The sequence below is a fragment of the Halichoerus grypus genome, chromosome 4, assembly GCF_964656455.1.
Source record: "Halichoerus grypus chromosome 4, mHalGry1.hap1.1, whole genome shotgun sequence".
Classification (NCBI taxonomy): Eukaryota; Metazoa; Chordata; class Mammalia; order Carnivora; family Phocidae; genus Halichoerus; species Halichoerus grypus.
Window position 1 is genome coordinate 72,444,525 of NC_135715.1, and position 16,851 is coordinate 72,461,375.

The 16,851-nt window shown below is 33.6% G+C and overlaps 1 protein-coding gene across 7 annotated transcripts in view; it reads right to left on the bottom strand.

The window, feature by feature from the left end:
• Window positions 1-16,851, bottom strand: part of PAN3 (poly(A) specific ribonuclease subunit PAN3) — a 129,693-nt gene that overhangs the window by 95,793 nt on the left and 17,049 nt on the right. For all 7 annotated transcript variants that reach the window (XM_078070535.1, XM_078070534.1, XM_078070533.1 and 4 more), the window contains exons 2-4: window positions 14,599-14,720; window positions 13,756-13,822; window positions 11,795-11,865 (exon numbers count right to left, since the gene is read on the bottom strand). In XM_078070535.1, coding sequence (XP_077926661.1) covers window positions 11,795-11,865; window positions 13,756-13,822; window positions 14,599-14,720 — 260 coding nt within the window. The remainder of the gene's footprint in view (window positions 1-11,794; window positions 11,866-13,755; window positions 13,823-14,598; window positions 14,721-16,851) is intronic.

Here is a 16,851-nt window from a genome sequence, read left to right on the forward strand (position 1 = left end):
AGCAATGAAAAAAATTGTTCTATATCCTATGCCAAGGACTTTAGACTTCATTCCATGGGCAATCAGACTTCATTCCATGGGCAATGGGGAACTCTTGAAAGCTTCTGAATGAAAATTAAAGTGGAAACAGGCACACAAACCCGTGGACTCACAGTAATCCAGGTTAGAGTTTCTCAACCTCAGAACTACAGATTTCCGATAATTCTTTGTTGTGGAGGCAGTCCTGTGCATCGTAGGATGTTTTGGCAGCATCCCTGGCCTTTAACCTATAGACGCTAGTAGCACCACAGTCCCAGATGTGACAACCAAATATATCTTCAATGTCCCGGGAGGACAAAACTGCCCCCATTTGAGAATCACTGGTGTAGGTGAAGGATGTGAACTCAAGGGAACTGAAATGGGAATAGAGCTAATAAAGCCGGGTTGGGGAGACACCTGCTAGGTTAATAACAACTATAGGTGATTGAAAGTGGGGGCTAAGGAAATTGGAGAAGTCAAATAGAAGATGAAGAAATAAAAGGGACAAACAAAATTTTATGGAAAATGTTTACTAACCCCTAAAGTTATTACCCTAAAATTCTGAGATCTGTAAGATCCAAACCCCTCTACTCCAAAGCAAACAAAAGCAACAGCCCTCTTCCCTTTTCCTTAGCTTCCAGTAATCCTTCCCTAGACCAATGCTGAGAATGTGAGAGTTAAAAAAAAACAGTTATGGGGGGCGCGTGGGTGGCTCAATTGTTAAGCGTCTACCTTAGGCTCAGGTCACGATCCCAGGGTCCTGGGATCAAGCCTTACATTGGGCTCCCTGCTCAGCGGGAAGCCTTCTTCTCCCTCTCCCACTCCCCCCTGCTTGTGTTCCGTCTCTCGCTGTCTTTCTCTCTCTCTCTCTGTCAAATAAATAAATAAAATCTTAAAAAGAAAAAAAAAAAACCAGTTATGTCCCCTTGTTGATCCTCCATTCTTGATAGCCTTGCCCCTCCATGGAATTCTACGTATGGAATGGAAGCATTTGTAAATGTCCTGTCCTATTGGTAAATAACCAGCTTTGTACCCCACCTCCTAGTAAGTCAATATTGTACATCAAAATTCCCAACCTCTTTTTGTTCCTGTAGTAAAATATCCAGCAGGGCTAAACTACTCCTCCCTATCTCTCCCCTCCCCACTCTAGTTAAACAATTTTTACTTTAAGTCTCAAGATGTACTACAAGAGTGAATTTTTATCATTCTCCACAAAATCTAAATAAACAGTACAATAAGACAGTAGTTGAAAATAGTTTTACCCTTTATACTGGACACTAAAAAAAAACAGGTTAGGCCTGAACAGAAGTATTCAAGGATCCTTTTGTATTCAAACTATAGCGAACCTATGAATCTTCTGGGGATGTTATTAAAATAAAGATTTTGATTCAGTAGGCCTAGAGTGAAGCCTGAGACTCTGCATTTCTAAAAGGCTCCCAAGACTGCTAGTACTGCTGATCTGGTGACCACACTTTGAGTAGTCAAGTTCCATAGAAAAAACCTAGATAAGAAACTATTGGTCTAGACAGAAACTGAAGCCACTCCCTGAAATAAAAAGAGAGAGAAGTTCAATAGTTCAACATCCCAAATCCTTAAAGCTTGATCTAGATACTTAGAACCTTCAAGACTATTACTCGTGTAGCCCCCAGAGCCCTGGCTCTTCAAAATTTCTTGCCCTGGTTCATAAAAGCCATTTCCAATGGTTTAGGTCTAAGGAAATCCACCTTCATTCCTTATAATTGAGGTAAGTCTCTATGTCGAAATAAAGAACAGTAAAAGCTAATTTTTAGGACTGTTTGAGTTCAAAAGTCTAAATGTACACACATTTTTTTATACATTCATTCACTCAACATTTCAGCATTAGGCTCTATGCCCTTCTTCCTAGAAATACAAAGCTAAGATATATTCTCTTCTAAAACTTCACATTCAAGCCAAAGAAAAATCTATAAATACCATGCTTGTAATAGAAAATGTAGTTAAAGCTACCAAGTAACAGACCAATTTTTCAGTGCACAATACTTTTGGTACAACGGCAAAACAACAATGCTTTAACAATGCTTCTACAATGCTTCATTATTACCAGCCATGTGTTGTTATAAGTCATTATCTAATTAGTAATAAACTAGAAATCAAATTGTTATCCTACTACAAAAAGTTTCCACTACCCTGAAATTTAAAAACTCCTTCTGAACATCAAAAACACAATTGTGCTTTCACCCTTTATACTCTGAAAACAATGAATGATGATTTAAAGTTACTATGAATGACATTTTTGGATGATTTGCATTTTATTAGTCACAACAGCCTCATATACTTAGAAAACAGTGGTACATATGTATGAGTGATCTCTTTTCAGATAATCCTTAGTAATTACATTAATTCACTACCTTTTGCTGTAATAACTCAGCAACCTACCTCCAGCCACTCCTGACGGTCTCAGATCCACTAATAGACACCTCTGGTCTAGAATCTACTACATATTTATTTGAAAATAAACCTGTATTTCTTTTATAACCTCTTCTAGCTCACAATGGTCTTCCCTCAATTAATGAAATGTCTTGGTATTGTAGCACATTTGTAATTACGAGAACTAAATATGAGATTGTAATTCCATTAATTTGGTGGTTAATCTAAAGTCACTGGGAAAAATAGACCCCGAACTGAATAAAATATAAACTAATTTTCATATAATCATCAAGACAGGGAACTATACCTCTACCTAATTTATTACCTGGATCTTAAAGGCTCCTACACCTAATTAATTGAGAATATTAAATCCAGACCTACAAACCACTGTAGCATGGGCTCCAATCATTTTCTCCATAGGTAAAAGACTTAGAAAGTCAAAAACAGAGCAAGTCAGTTGCAAAGATTATACTGTATTTTGTCCTGTCAATTCATTATCATTAATTGTGGGCTTTTTGTGAAAACATATTAGGTTCCTTAAGTTTTCACTGTTCAAAGAAAAACAAGAGTAGGATGCAATAGGCAAGTCAGTCTATAGAAAAACAGGCTCATTGTTAAGACTCAGTGACAGGTAAACATCTGTAAATGAAAAAGACCTTTTAATTTGTGGAATCAATGTACAGGATGACAGGATGAAAACAGAGGATACTGCTAAGTAAAAACTGATCTAAATTATATCAAATAAAGCAAAAAAGGATTTACATACACATGCAAACATATTTTAAGCTCTACTATGAGTCAGTCCCCCGATATTATCTGCATAAATTTAAGAAAGCCTACAAAGCAGTCATTACTTTTGTCCTTAAAATCTCCATATTACAACAGAGTTCTACTCCAACAAAATCAAGATCAGCTGGAATACTCTTGCTAAGCTTCTTTCAATTTCAAAAGAACTAGAACACCAAACTGCAACTTCTTTTATTCTTTTGCTTTAGAATGGAACTAGAATATAAAATGTAGATAAATAAAATATCATGCCAAAGTTATTTTAAGTGAATGTGAGTAAAGGTGTTTTTTTTAAGTCATGAAAGTTATTTCCACAACAAACAATCGACTAATAATTTTAAGTTTTTATAATGTGTTTCAGTACCTTATCAAAACCAAAGATCATGCTAAAATGCCTATTCACTTGTTAGCAAAAGGTTCCCTTTTTATTTATTTATATGTGTACCCTTGCTTAATCTTGAAATGTAACAGAGGATCTTCAGATCTGCTAAATAATATACTTGGTATTACTCTACTATACTCTAATATACCCTACTATAATTGAACTTAAAATAAGGTAGTGGTTAATCAAAAGTAATCTCATACACATCCAGAAACAGATAAACATGTTTTAAAACTGCAGAATCATAAGCAGTAGAAGACTGGAACAACTACCATTTGATAAGCACAGGGCACTATGCCAAGCACTTTATACCCATTATGGTATTTAATCATCATAATTCTGTGAGACTGGCACAATTGTAGAACCAACTTTACAGATGAGAAAAGTGAGGCTTAGAAGTTAAAATAACTTGCCTATAACCTCACAACTAATGTAACGTTGGGCCCTGGAGTTTGTACTCTTAACTATGATATTCTGCCTCCAATCTGAAGAAAGCTGTTCCATATTCTGTAACATTCCTTAACATATTTCACTCTTACGTTAGTCTAGCTAATCCTAAAATGACCAAATACCAATTTCTAAATGAATCACTCTCTTTGAATCTAACTGGCATAGATGGGATCAATGAGAAATAAGAGCAACAGAGCCTCCATTCAAAGAAATAAAATTAAGCAGGTTCCTGTCCCCATTTTCAAAGTTCATGGAAAAAAATAGTGGGAATTAAAAAGAGTTTGGGAAATTACACAGTTTGGGTTAAATTTAAGCTAAAACTTAGGCTAGCATGTTTGTGATGAGAATTCTAAACTCACCTTTACTAATTCATTACTGACCCCTACTTCGCAGGAAAATAGAGGTAACCACCAATAATGCCAAGCTATTAAGATCAGCTACTCCACTTTGTAAATACAATGATCAGAGAAGAGTAAAAAGAAGCCAACCACATAATCTCAGAGTAAGCTGCTAGTTCCTAAAGCCAAGTAGCAAAAGCACCATGGTTTTACTAAGCTGTCATTATTAGGTAAGTCAAATGCCCAAAGCTAAAACAAAGTAAGGACTTTAGCCAACAGTATTATACACTGTATGTAAAAAGCATACTGTTTCAGTTCACATGTTTAAATATGGTAAAGTATCAAACACCAAACCACCATAAACCTCTAAAAAAAAGACCTCTAAAACAAAAACCTGCCATGAGATCTTTTATAGTCAGTCAATAGAACAAAATTTCCTTACAATCATAAATTTGAAGATTCTTTCTTGACTCAACAAAAGCCAAGGGATGACTGCACACAAAGTACCAATTAAACTAAAATGCACAAAGTACTACATGGTTGAACTGCTGATTTGTTACAACAAAATTTAATCTGTTCTTTCCAAAGCATATCTTTATCTCAACATAATCTTGGAAATCCAACCTGGAGGGTTGGATTTATTTAGCAGGAAAACAAACTTAACTCTTTCAAAGTTGAGCCCTTTCTATAGGAACTAACATATTTCTAAACAAGTTTGAATCTAATGTTACTTGCACAGCATTTCAAAGAAAAGAACAGATCAAGACTGGAGGTAAAAGCAATAGAAAGAATGTGACATTTAAATCTGACAATTAAAATGCAGAGAAGGTTGAGAACATATCCATTTACTAAGGGAAGTTAATTACTATAGATCATTAGCAATAAAAATGACAGTAGATTAAAATTACATGAAAACATTGACAGTCCCTTCAATTTAAAATCACTGACTCGGCAAATAGAGAATTACCACGTTATTTTAACAAAATGAGCTTAATATTTTGTTACTTTTAAATGTACTTAATAAGAGATCATCAGAGTAAGTGTGACGTTTCAAAAGTGACAGCATAAATCAGCTGTGAAACTGAAGACCAAAAATAAAATGGGGAAAGGGATTGAAACATCCGATAGAAGAGGTTTAAATCTCTAACACACACAGAGCTTACAATGAATTTAAAAAGAACAGCCAAATAGAAAAATGAGCAAAGGACATTGAAGAAACACCAATAGCCAATTCACATAAATGAGAAGTTCAACAGCACCAGAAATCAAATTTAAACAGTAAGGGGGGGTTTTGCCTTATACAATGACAAAGATACGAAATACTTTCACATCTCTGTGTTTTCAAGGCTCTAGGAAAACCAGCATCTGTGAGTAGGAATATAAACATGTGCAACATTTCTAAAAGGTTATCTGTCAAATATCAGAAGTTTAATTGTATATTCTTTCCCTTGAAATTGTGTTTATGGAAATTTTTACTGAGATAATCACATAAACGGAAAAAGAAACAGGCATAAGGTCAATGTTTTATGTCCTCCCCCCCGCCCCGCATATTACCAGTAGCCTTTCTTTCCACTACCTATTTTTCACCTTACCTAAGACTCATTTTATCTTTCATATTGTCCTAAAGGCTTTTTGTTTTCTCTGAAATGTAAATAATTATCTATATCCATTCTAGATAAATTGCTTGATCTCCCAAAACTTCCATTTCCCAATTCTGTAAAATGAGAAAAATAATCACTCTCAAAGACCTGTTGGGGTGATTAAATAATATAAAACATTAATTTATGAAAGAATTATTTAAGTTTACTGTATTACCTGGAACAGATACAGAAAATCATTATCAATATAAATAAAATCAAGTTTCTTTCTGTCTGCCAATACATCGTGAGAAATCCCCAGATAGCTTTTCACCAAATTTGAAGCATGTGTTTGAGAAGCTAACAGCTATGTGGAGAGAAGGCAAAAAAGAAACGTGGGAGGAAGAGAGACCTGAACACCTCAAAGAAAAGACAGACATCCTCAGAGCAGCTGTAGGAGAACCACTTCTCCAGTTGACAATTATAACACAGCCTGATCCAGAGTGAGTGGCAACAGATATTTATTTATTTAACAACAGTTAACAATTCCCAAACAAGGCTAGAAAGGTTTGGCTAATACCATGTTTTACTACAATGAGAACTACCATTTACTGGGCACTTCCATGCCAGGAAATATATTTCATTTAGTCCTCATAACAACTCCACACGGTAGGCACAAGGTATTATTATTATTCTCATCTTGTGAACGAAGAAAGAGAAAGGTTTAACTAAGCTTAAAGACACAATGATAATCAGTGAAGAAACTGAGATTCAATTCAGACTGCCTGGCATCCAACTCCAAACCCTAAAACTTTAACCATTATTCAATACCTAGTGTTGGATCTTTGAGAGAAGTAAAAATTCACCAAGAGGCTATGAGCAAGTTATAAACAGTAACCATAGGTGCTTCCCTGCCTAGAGGAACCTGGACTCCAACAACTCAACCAATTCCCATATGGACCCATATGTTATCTCTAAATCTACAACCTCACTACAACTGGCTTAAGTTGGGAGAGGACACATTCCCACAGCACGGCAAGTGGAGATGAATGGAGGTTTAGTCTACTCCAGTAAAAGAGAATAGCTCTGTTTAATTTGTAATTCTAAACACAATTTTCCATAGAAACATGACTTGCACAATACTCATAGGTAAATGATACTGATGTGGCTGACCTACAAATCTAAACACTAACTAAAACAGTATTTGAGAACATATACAAAAAGTTTAAAAACCGTGGTTTTACAAGTCAACTTTTATATTGCAACTTCCATTAAGATTTCAGTTATTTTTCACTATCTTCTCCATTTTCTCATTTTTTATTTTTCCTGAGATCAATACTTGACTTGATATTCCAAAATAAACCTAACCATCAAAAGGATTAAGGAAGCATTTACATTCCAAATTGTCTCTGCCATAATTCTATTAATTTCTCCAAATTTACTTTAGCCTTCTCCATAAAAGAACCCTACCATAAATACTCTCCAGTTTCCTTGTTACTCCATATTTTGTTCCTGAGAATAGAAACAGTGTAGAAGTCATCTTTTGAAGACATGAGAACAGAAATGTTACAAGAAAAAATTTAAAAGTCAAATTAATCAGAAAACATACAATATATATCACCAGTAAATTTTGTAATAAAGATGGCTGAAAGAGGAATGTATACTCTTGAGGTAGAAAACAGTGGGAAGGAGGTTCCAAACTAAGATAAAACATGGAAGGAAGCAGCGAAAGTATTACTAGTGAACTTTGACCTCAAGCGGAATAATCCAGAGCTGGACCTCCAAAACCTACATCTCCTCACAAATAAACCACCAGCAAATAAGCCAAACCCCTTCTGACCCCACTTCCTTCATCCTAACAGTTCTAAAATCAAGAACAGAAGAAATAAACAGGATACATCACAAATCTTTGTCCCCTAAGCCCAAAGACTTTAACTTGTTATTAAAACCTTAAAAATTTATAGAAGTGAAAATATGTTATCCCAATACTAGAAATAAAGTGCAAATGTCCAGGTAAAGCTGCATATTGATTGAAACATCATCGTCAAGTACAGCTAAAACAAGAAGTATAAATTACAGGCACCAGAGCCTTTTTTGCTTTAATGGGGGGGGGGGGGGCCCGAGCCTGAAAAGAAAAGGACTCTTGATGGCTTAAAAAAGAGGGCAAAGAGAGGCTAAGAAAGATACACAAGGGGAAGTCAATAATGTCAAATACAAATTTTGAGGGCTTCTCACTCTGCTTAGGACTTGTTTCAATCATTTGTGGTCACCCTGCATAAAAATTCACAGCTTAGCAAGAATACCTAGTGAGATGTCATAGTACTGATTCACTTCATTTATGCATATCTGTATTTCAACATCTAACTTTGTTATAAAGATACTTTCTTCCCAAAGGATTCTTACCCAAAACTGTACTGTTCTCTAGATCACACTTGTGATTCAGGGTGACTCTCCCCTCTTTTTCTGTCAAGCCAGTTCGCAGCTTCAACTATCTTGCTATTAAGGTTTCCTCATGTATTACTCTCAAATATATTAGTCTCATTTTCACCAAAACTCTGTCTCCAGTGTTTTGGGGGACTTAACTCTCCTACAGAGTACACAGCTGTAATTCAATTTCTTCCACCGCCACCCTTGGCCAATGGTAATTTTACAAAGTTTCAAACACTGGTTATCTTCCCTATCTATAACAGTAAATATATCTAACGTAGAAAAAAAAATCAGTGCTTCTCAAATATCAGTTGTGAAATATCATGATGATTTAATAATAATTTCCTAAATATCACAGCTGTGTATTTTATAAAGTAAAAGTGAGTTACTAGAAAAATGAGCACATATTTGAATGTGGCAGTATCAAATTATTATAGAAGTTCCTAAAAATTTACTTTCAGTTTTTTAACTTACCTCCCTATAGACAGGTCACAAATACTTCAGGGACTAGCGCCAGTCCCTGGACATGAGCAGTACTGCCCTAATGCATATATTCTCAGGATACAACTCTTCCGGAAGTTTGTCACACACCTCACAACAATAAAGCAGCCGAGACAAATGGCTATGAACCTGTTTAATACTGTTTTTCACATCCCACATTTTACTTCAACCCGTCCCTGTAGATATAAGGCCCTCAGTCATAGTCTCTTCGCTCATCTATGATAGACAGAATTTAAAAATTTGCTGAAGATCCTAACTCTCTACTTGTAATCAAGCAGTATCTTCTGATTGAGTACTTGCTTCAACATATTCCTCAACTTCAAAAAACCCCAACTCAAAACATCTTTTCACCATAAACGCTTCTGCATCTAGAGAATTTGCTCCTATTTAGCAATCATCAGATATTTAAATTACCACTAATTAATATGCTGTAAGTAGGTTCATGTATTGCCTCTTCAACTAGACTTGAGAGGAGCAGTAAAAACATCAATACTCTTTTTCAATTTTCCACATAGTACATAATAAGTCTGCTTACAGTAAAAACAGTTGACTAATCTGGTCCCAATAATTCACATACTCACCAGGCAAAATGCAGCATACCTGGCCCAAGGACTGGCCCGAATGAGATTTCCAGAAAATAATTTAGCTATGATACAGTAGTAGGTATGGCCTAACTATCTGTTCTCCAATATCATTATGAAATAAAATGTCTGAGTAATCATGATAGCCTGCTTAGATCAACCGAGAATTATATTTACCTAAATTTGAGTTACTTCCACTAAAATTGCTTCATTAAATAGACATTAAGAATTACTACAATAAAAGAAACTCTACATATGCCTTCAATTCGCAACATGTAGCATGCAACACTCTTATGCTAAGAGTTTTTCTAACACAAATAAATTTTAAACCTCAATTCAACCATTAACAATTTTAAAACATACGCAACCTGTACCAACATAGATTCCTAACTATATAGTCCACTACTGGAAAAAAATCTCTTACGTCCCTTCATATTATTTTAAATGTAAATAGCAAGAAAATATGGTCCTTCAAAGATATACTACGTGAACACCAAATTTCTAAGTAGAGACTAACACATAGGTCCTTTCAGTTTAGAGATACTGAATTTTAAAGTTGAAAGACAACACAGCAATTATCCAGGCCATGTTCATCATTTCATGGATGTAAAGATTACAGCCTAGGAAGTTGGCTCAAGGTCACAAAGCTAGAGATCCAGGACCTCAAAAGTTCCAACACAGTGCTCATTTCACCACATTAATCTGCTTCCATTCCAAATACTGAGGTCACATTGGTAATAACATTTCCTTTTACTACTTTCTTTACTAAAATGAATTTTAAAAGAACAGGCACTATATATCCTCCTTTTTCCAATCTCCAGAGATTTTTACTATTTTCTCAAAAACAAATGTGAGTAGCTCTAAATCATATATTTCAACTTTAAGGTACAGTCCACTTAACCCTCATATTAGGAACACTTTTTAAGTGTTTATCTGCCATTCTAGTCTTACTTTCTACTCATATATTGGAAATGGGACTTATCACAATTAACTGATTATTAAAAATGTGAAAAAGACATTAAGGGGACCCCTAAAACTACTTAAGGGCTTTGTATTTTTCCTTACACCAAATAGCTCCAGATAATTTGATTTCTAGCTTGTATCTGCTTTTCAGCATTTCAGTTTCCTTCCATATTGATGGGCTTTTGCCTGTTGTCACTTCTCACTACTGCCAATGAGTCAGCCTGTGTCCAATTCTTTTCCACTTCTACTATAAGGATTCAAAAACTACATATTCCAATCTATGAGAATAGCATGTAAAGCAAGAGTAAATGTGTTCTTGATGATAGCCCATAAGGAAGTCTATAAAATCAAGCCCACACATTTTCATTTATCATTAAAAGCATTCTGTAATTACCTCCTTGATCTGATCTGTTTCAAAATGGAGATAATACTAGGTACCTAAGGTATTGATGTCATTTATACCTGACCCCGTAATTCTTGAGAATATCTAGGCTTCTTGAATTTCATTTTATACTACCCTCTGATCAGATAACTTCCTAAAAGCATCTTAAACTTATATCAGTCTCCTAAAATTAATATTCTTTATATGGGGGGGTCTTTCTTCCATTACTCAGGAAACTGAAATTAGTTATAACACTGTAGTAATTTCCACCAAGATTTACAACCTCCTGAACATCTTTAGGGGCTACTGATCCTAATCAAAACTACTACCTTCTCTAGATTATTATTACTATTAACGTAATGATTCTCATTAAGATTTAAAGGCATCAAACTATAATAGAATTTCATTTCTCCTTGTCATAGAACTAAGTCCCTATAAAAAACTTCAAAATCTATGCAAGGCCTATCAACCTCAATTCCAAATTAAATTAAATTAAATTTCTAACAACAAGAGATTTTAAACTGTTTTCAAACAGGTAGAACCAATTATGAAAAGTTGAAGATTTTTAAGGTTGCCTTGTAATGAGGTGTTTAAATTAAGGGAGAAATCTTTGAAATTTAGACAAAGCAGTCAAAAAATAAAGTTAAAACATGATTAATGTGCCTGTAAAGGGTCACATTAACAGCAACTACAACATTAAATTAGATGTTTTTTTAAAAACAGAATACATTAAAATAAAGAAAATGAGCAAAAGAAGGATTTCATCCCTTCACAAAAAAAAAATCTCTATTTCATGCACAGAGACAAATAAAATTCTACATATATGAAATATGTAACAAGGAAAAGGTCAAACAAAAGCAAGAAAAATATCAGTCTATAAAAGGACCCCCCAACTTAAGAGAATATTGACCATTATATAGGTGATAACCCCAGTATCACCTCTATATTCCCTTTAGTCTCACATAAGTTTCAACTTCACCTACCTTTCTTCTCTGAGAGATGTTGAGGGCACCAAAATCATTAAACAAGGATGAAGCAGGTGAAGTTAGAGGATCTGGAAGGTAAGTTACATAAGTTTCCACACAGACAACTCAAGTAACCCACAAATCTAATAAATGTTTAACTTGACAATGCTTATAACAGTAATAAAAATCATACACCATAGTAACAGTTAAACTCAATGCCTCACATACAGTGGATGTTCATAATATTTTCTAAGTGACTAAAACACAAATTAGAGAATACTTCTTTCAGCCAATACTCAGTACACATTTAATCAGAAGCTATATGGATTAGGGTGTATCTGTTTGCTTAGAACCAAAAGAAAAATCAAACAGAAAAAAAGAAAAGAGGACTCTTAACCATGCTATTAGTAATGTGTTTAGGAAGGAAGGAAGTCTACCTGTAGTAAATGTTTGTATGCTTGAGACCAAATCATGAGAAAAATTATAAGGGGCAGTGAGGTGGGAAGGACAGTAAACCATATTCCAAGTGACTGGACTTGGATTTTAACACTTAGGCAAGGCCTTAAAGCCATCTACTCTAGAGAATATTCCATCCTTTTATCACCAGATATTTTATATTCTTATTAAAAATATAGGTAAATTAAGTTTTTAAAGATGGAAATATTACACGTTTCAAAACACAAACATGAAATTCAAAGATTTTATAGTTTCAAAGTTCTATTACTCTATGGCCAGAAATTACAAACAAGTGTAACTCTAAATTGTTTTTCATTTAATAAATCAGAAGAGCTTCTGAAAAGGTGTGCATGATATACATGGAAATACTTTATCTTCAATTCTGAGCTCTAGTTAATCTTAAGTTTCTCATTAAATTATCTATAAAATTCTTAAAACCATAGTAAATGTTCTCATTTAAAGGAACCTTAAATCTCTTCATAATTCAATATAGACTGCTGCTTAATTTCTCCAGCTTTGTCTGCCTGAATTTTCATAGTCTGGTCCTTCATTAGAATTAACAACAATTTAATAATGCAAAGAAGGAGAAGCTAATAAAATAACAAGATGTAAAATATTTTTATGTAATTTATACATTCAAGGCACTTATAAAAATAGGTCATATTACTCATCCTTTATTCTACTTTTGATAGCATTTAAAAGTCAACATATAAACTCTATGGGAATGCTAAAAACATTACACTACTAATTAGTTTCTAATAATTTTATTCAACATAAAATGTTTCTTTTTTCCTACAGCAAAAAAAGGTGAAATATCCAAGTATTGACAGAAATTTGATACACACACATAAAATGCCTATCTCAGAAAATAATCAACATGCAAATTTCTATTCTCACCATTAATAATAATTGTTAGCATTTTACTGATGCAGAGTATTAACATTCCATTGTTACATATTTTTAAGAAACCATTCTTGAACATTTGTTTTTATTTTTTGTTTAACATTTGTTTTTAAAATAGAATACAGAAAGATACTTGGAAATTCCATATCAAAAGCCTTAAAAACGACCATAATCTTTGAAACAGTAATTCCATGTCTAAGAATGTTTCCAAAAGCATAGCTCAAAATATGAATAGATTCATACACATAGTCCAATATTAGAGTATATACTTTAAAAAAAGTTTTAAAAAAATAGTTTAGTAAATTATGGAAATAATAGAATTCAATTTATAATGATCAAGAAACAGTCATAATTTAAAAGTACATCTAATGCAATCTTAAGTATCATGTATATACTTAGCTAAGTATTATTGCATATTATTTATGTATACATATGTATATATATTCACACTCAGACATAACCATTATTTGGAATTATACGGAATCCAAATAATATTTATTTGGAGTGAAAATAACAGATCATTCTTATTCTCTTCCTTATACCCATTTATAATTTTCAAGATTTCTACAATGAACATATTATTTTTAGAGTCAGAAATAGAAAGAGGGACCAAGTCTTACCATGGCCTGCATATGGCTTGGCACTGTCATTTAGAAGGCTGGGGGAGCTGCTACTATTAGTCATTCTCTGAAAAACAAAATAGATACACATAATATCACTGAGAAATACAGAATTAAGAATATTCAACCAATTCAGATTCTCTTTGCTTCTTCCCCTCTAATCTACTTCTCGTATTACTGACACTCTAATCCTCTAGAATGTCACTACGTGGATTATAATAATTCATGCAAAAATATCCAAATACTCTCTATAACACATCAAATGAAAATTTAACTCACTAGTCAGATATTTAAAACCAAAGTTGCACACCTATCCTGAATTGCACTTCCATAACTTACTAGATTGGGCAACATAAGTAACTATTAAGTCTCTTGTCTATAAAATATAAATTCCAATATCCATCTCAGAAGATGTGAAGTGACTATGTATAAAGTCAACAAATGCTTTCTAACATCCTCTCCTAATGAGTATTACTATTCATATACCTTATAGATTCTATAAAATCAGGCTATTCTCTGTTCTCTAAACATGTTCCATGCTTTCTTATACTCCATAGCCTCTAGTCTCTGATCCTGAAAGGCCTTCACTCCATAGCCACAAAACACACAGAGGAGTGAAATTAGTCTCTTTCCATCTATCCTCTACACACTCCAATGCCATCCCACCCCATCTTCACCCTTGAAAGCTCACCCTGAATCCAACCGTATCCCACCTAACCTTATCACTTCCTAAAACCTTACCTCCTACTCAACACATTTAGGAATAAATGAAGACTCTAGACATCCCCCACCACTAGAATAAACTTCTCTGTTTAGCGTCATATAAATTCATACTAAAGATACCTGCATCAAGGGATACTTTGTTTCCACTGGGCTTCCAAATCCATTGACTCCAATAAAGCTGGTGCTGAAATAGGAATCTGTGAGACTCGTATCAGTTAAAGCACCTCCATCTATTCCAGGAACTGAAAAATAAGAAAAATTCAAATATTTTAATTGTTTAAAAGCACAAAATATTGATATAATTTCTGTCTCTCTAAATAAATTTTAAAGTCTCAAATTTCTGTCACACTTATTTTTATTTATCTGTTCATAACAAAAGGCAGGACCAAATAAAATTGGCTCAGCTCTAAAAATCTGTTCATCAATGCTCAAGCTGACTGATGTCTTTCCCACAGATAAAGTAATTTATTTTATATTAGTCACGTAAGCACCACCAAGCATAACATGAAAAAACAAAGCACACCTGTCATTTTTCTCATCATTTTCTTTCTTTATCTTTGCAAGAAGACAGAATATAAAACACTGCAATTTCTCCTGTGAATCTTCATAAAAGAAACAGATTTAAGTTTCTCAGTACTGAGAAATTCTGTTAAACTCTTAACCTATCTTATGAAACAGACCAGCAGTCTCACATTAACTCATAATTCAGTAAAAACTATTCTGCATATGTAGCAATGAGATAGAGTTCAGAAATACAGATAAGCTGTTGATTTTGGGATAGGTGAATACAGAATGATTATAACTAGTAGGACAATCCATGATATAGCAACAAAGTAATGGACAATCTGTTGTAGATGCTACGTCTCTGTAACTACTTGGAATGCTGCTATTTTCCAAGCTGCCAGTTAAGTACAAAGTCGTATGCTTTACAAATCAGCTAAGCTCAAAATAGATTGTCCTCTTCTAGGCATAGCCTCTGAGAACCACTGAAACCACTCCAACCCCCAACTAAGAAGAAAACTAAACAAAATGCTGATGGCTGAATATAGGGTGCTATGATCTGAATTTCTGTATAACCACAAAATTCCTATGTTGAAATCCTAACCCCCAAAGATAATGGTAAAGGAGGCAGGGCCTTTGGGAGGTGCTTAGGTCACGGGAGTGGAGCCCTCAGGAATGAGATTAATACTATAAAAGACACCTACAGAGATCCCCAGCCCCTTCAACCATGTGAAAGCACAAGGTACCCATTTATGAACCAGGAAGTAGGTTCTCACCAACCACCACACAAAATCTACCAGTGCTATGATCCTGGACTTCCCAGCCTCCAGAATAGTGAGAAACACATTTCTGTTGTTTATAAAACATCCACTCTGTGGAATTTTATTATAGTGGCCCAGACTAATACATAGGGATTCCTTGGAAAGCAATCTGAGGTAATTTTTAGTCTCTATTTTTAAGATTTATTTCACAAAATGTCCACAATTAAAATGTATTCCCTTTATAATTACAAAAAGATTATTTTTAATGGTTCATATCTTTTAAATTAGTGTTTACAATTTCAGATGTAGCTGAAGAATATAATCAGAAACATCTAGATTTATATGTGAAATTGTTCATCACTTTGTCCATTTATATACAAGTATTAAAAGTATTTTAATAATTAGACACAATGTGAAATGCCCAACAACAAAAAATTAAGTAAATTCTAATGTATCTTTTCAAAGAATACTATGAAATTATTTAAAAATCGTAATAATTAATGTCTGGGATTTATTAATACTCTAGCAAATGAAAAACTGGGAAGAGAGACCAAATAAAACTGGCAAAATGCTGGTCCTTGTTAAAGCTGAGTGATAGGGGATTATTATATTCTCCTCTCTACTTTTATCAAAGTTTAAAATTTTCCATAATAAAAGGTTGTAGAAAATAAGGTTAATAAATAATGGTATGTATCATAACTATTTACAATGTGAAGTGAAAAGGGAATGCATTTTTATTTATAGTATAATTAGTGTGCTTACATATATACACACACAGATTTTAAGACTGAATATATATATACATATATACATACACACACACACCAAAATTTTAATCTCGTGTTATTTGGTTGATTGAATGGGAGAGATTGATCTTTTCTCGTATTACTTTTCTATAATGTAGTTATTTTCATAACGATGATGATGACAGAGAAATCCATAAGGGGAGAAGTTCCTATATTCCACCAAAACCCTTATAGCATCTACTATTTACCTCTTCCTAATAAAATAAAATGGCTTTCAAAAATAAGAGTACAATTCCAGAGTCAAATTATTTTTAATATAGCATTTTTATTTCAATTTTTTTAAATTTTAAACCCAATTTTCTCTT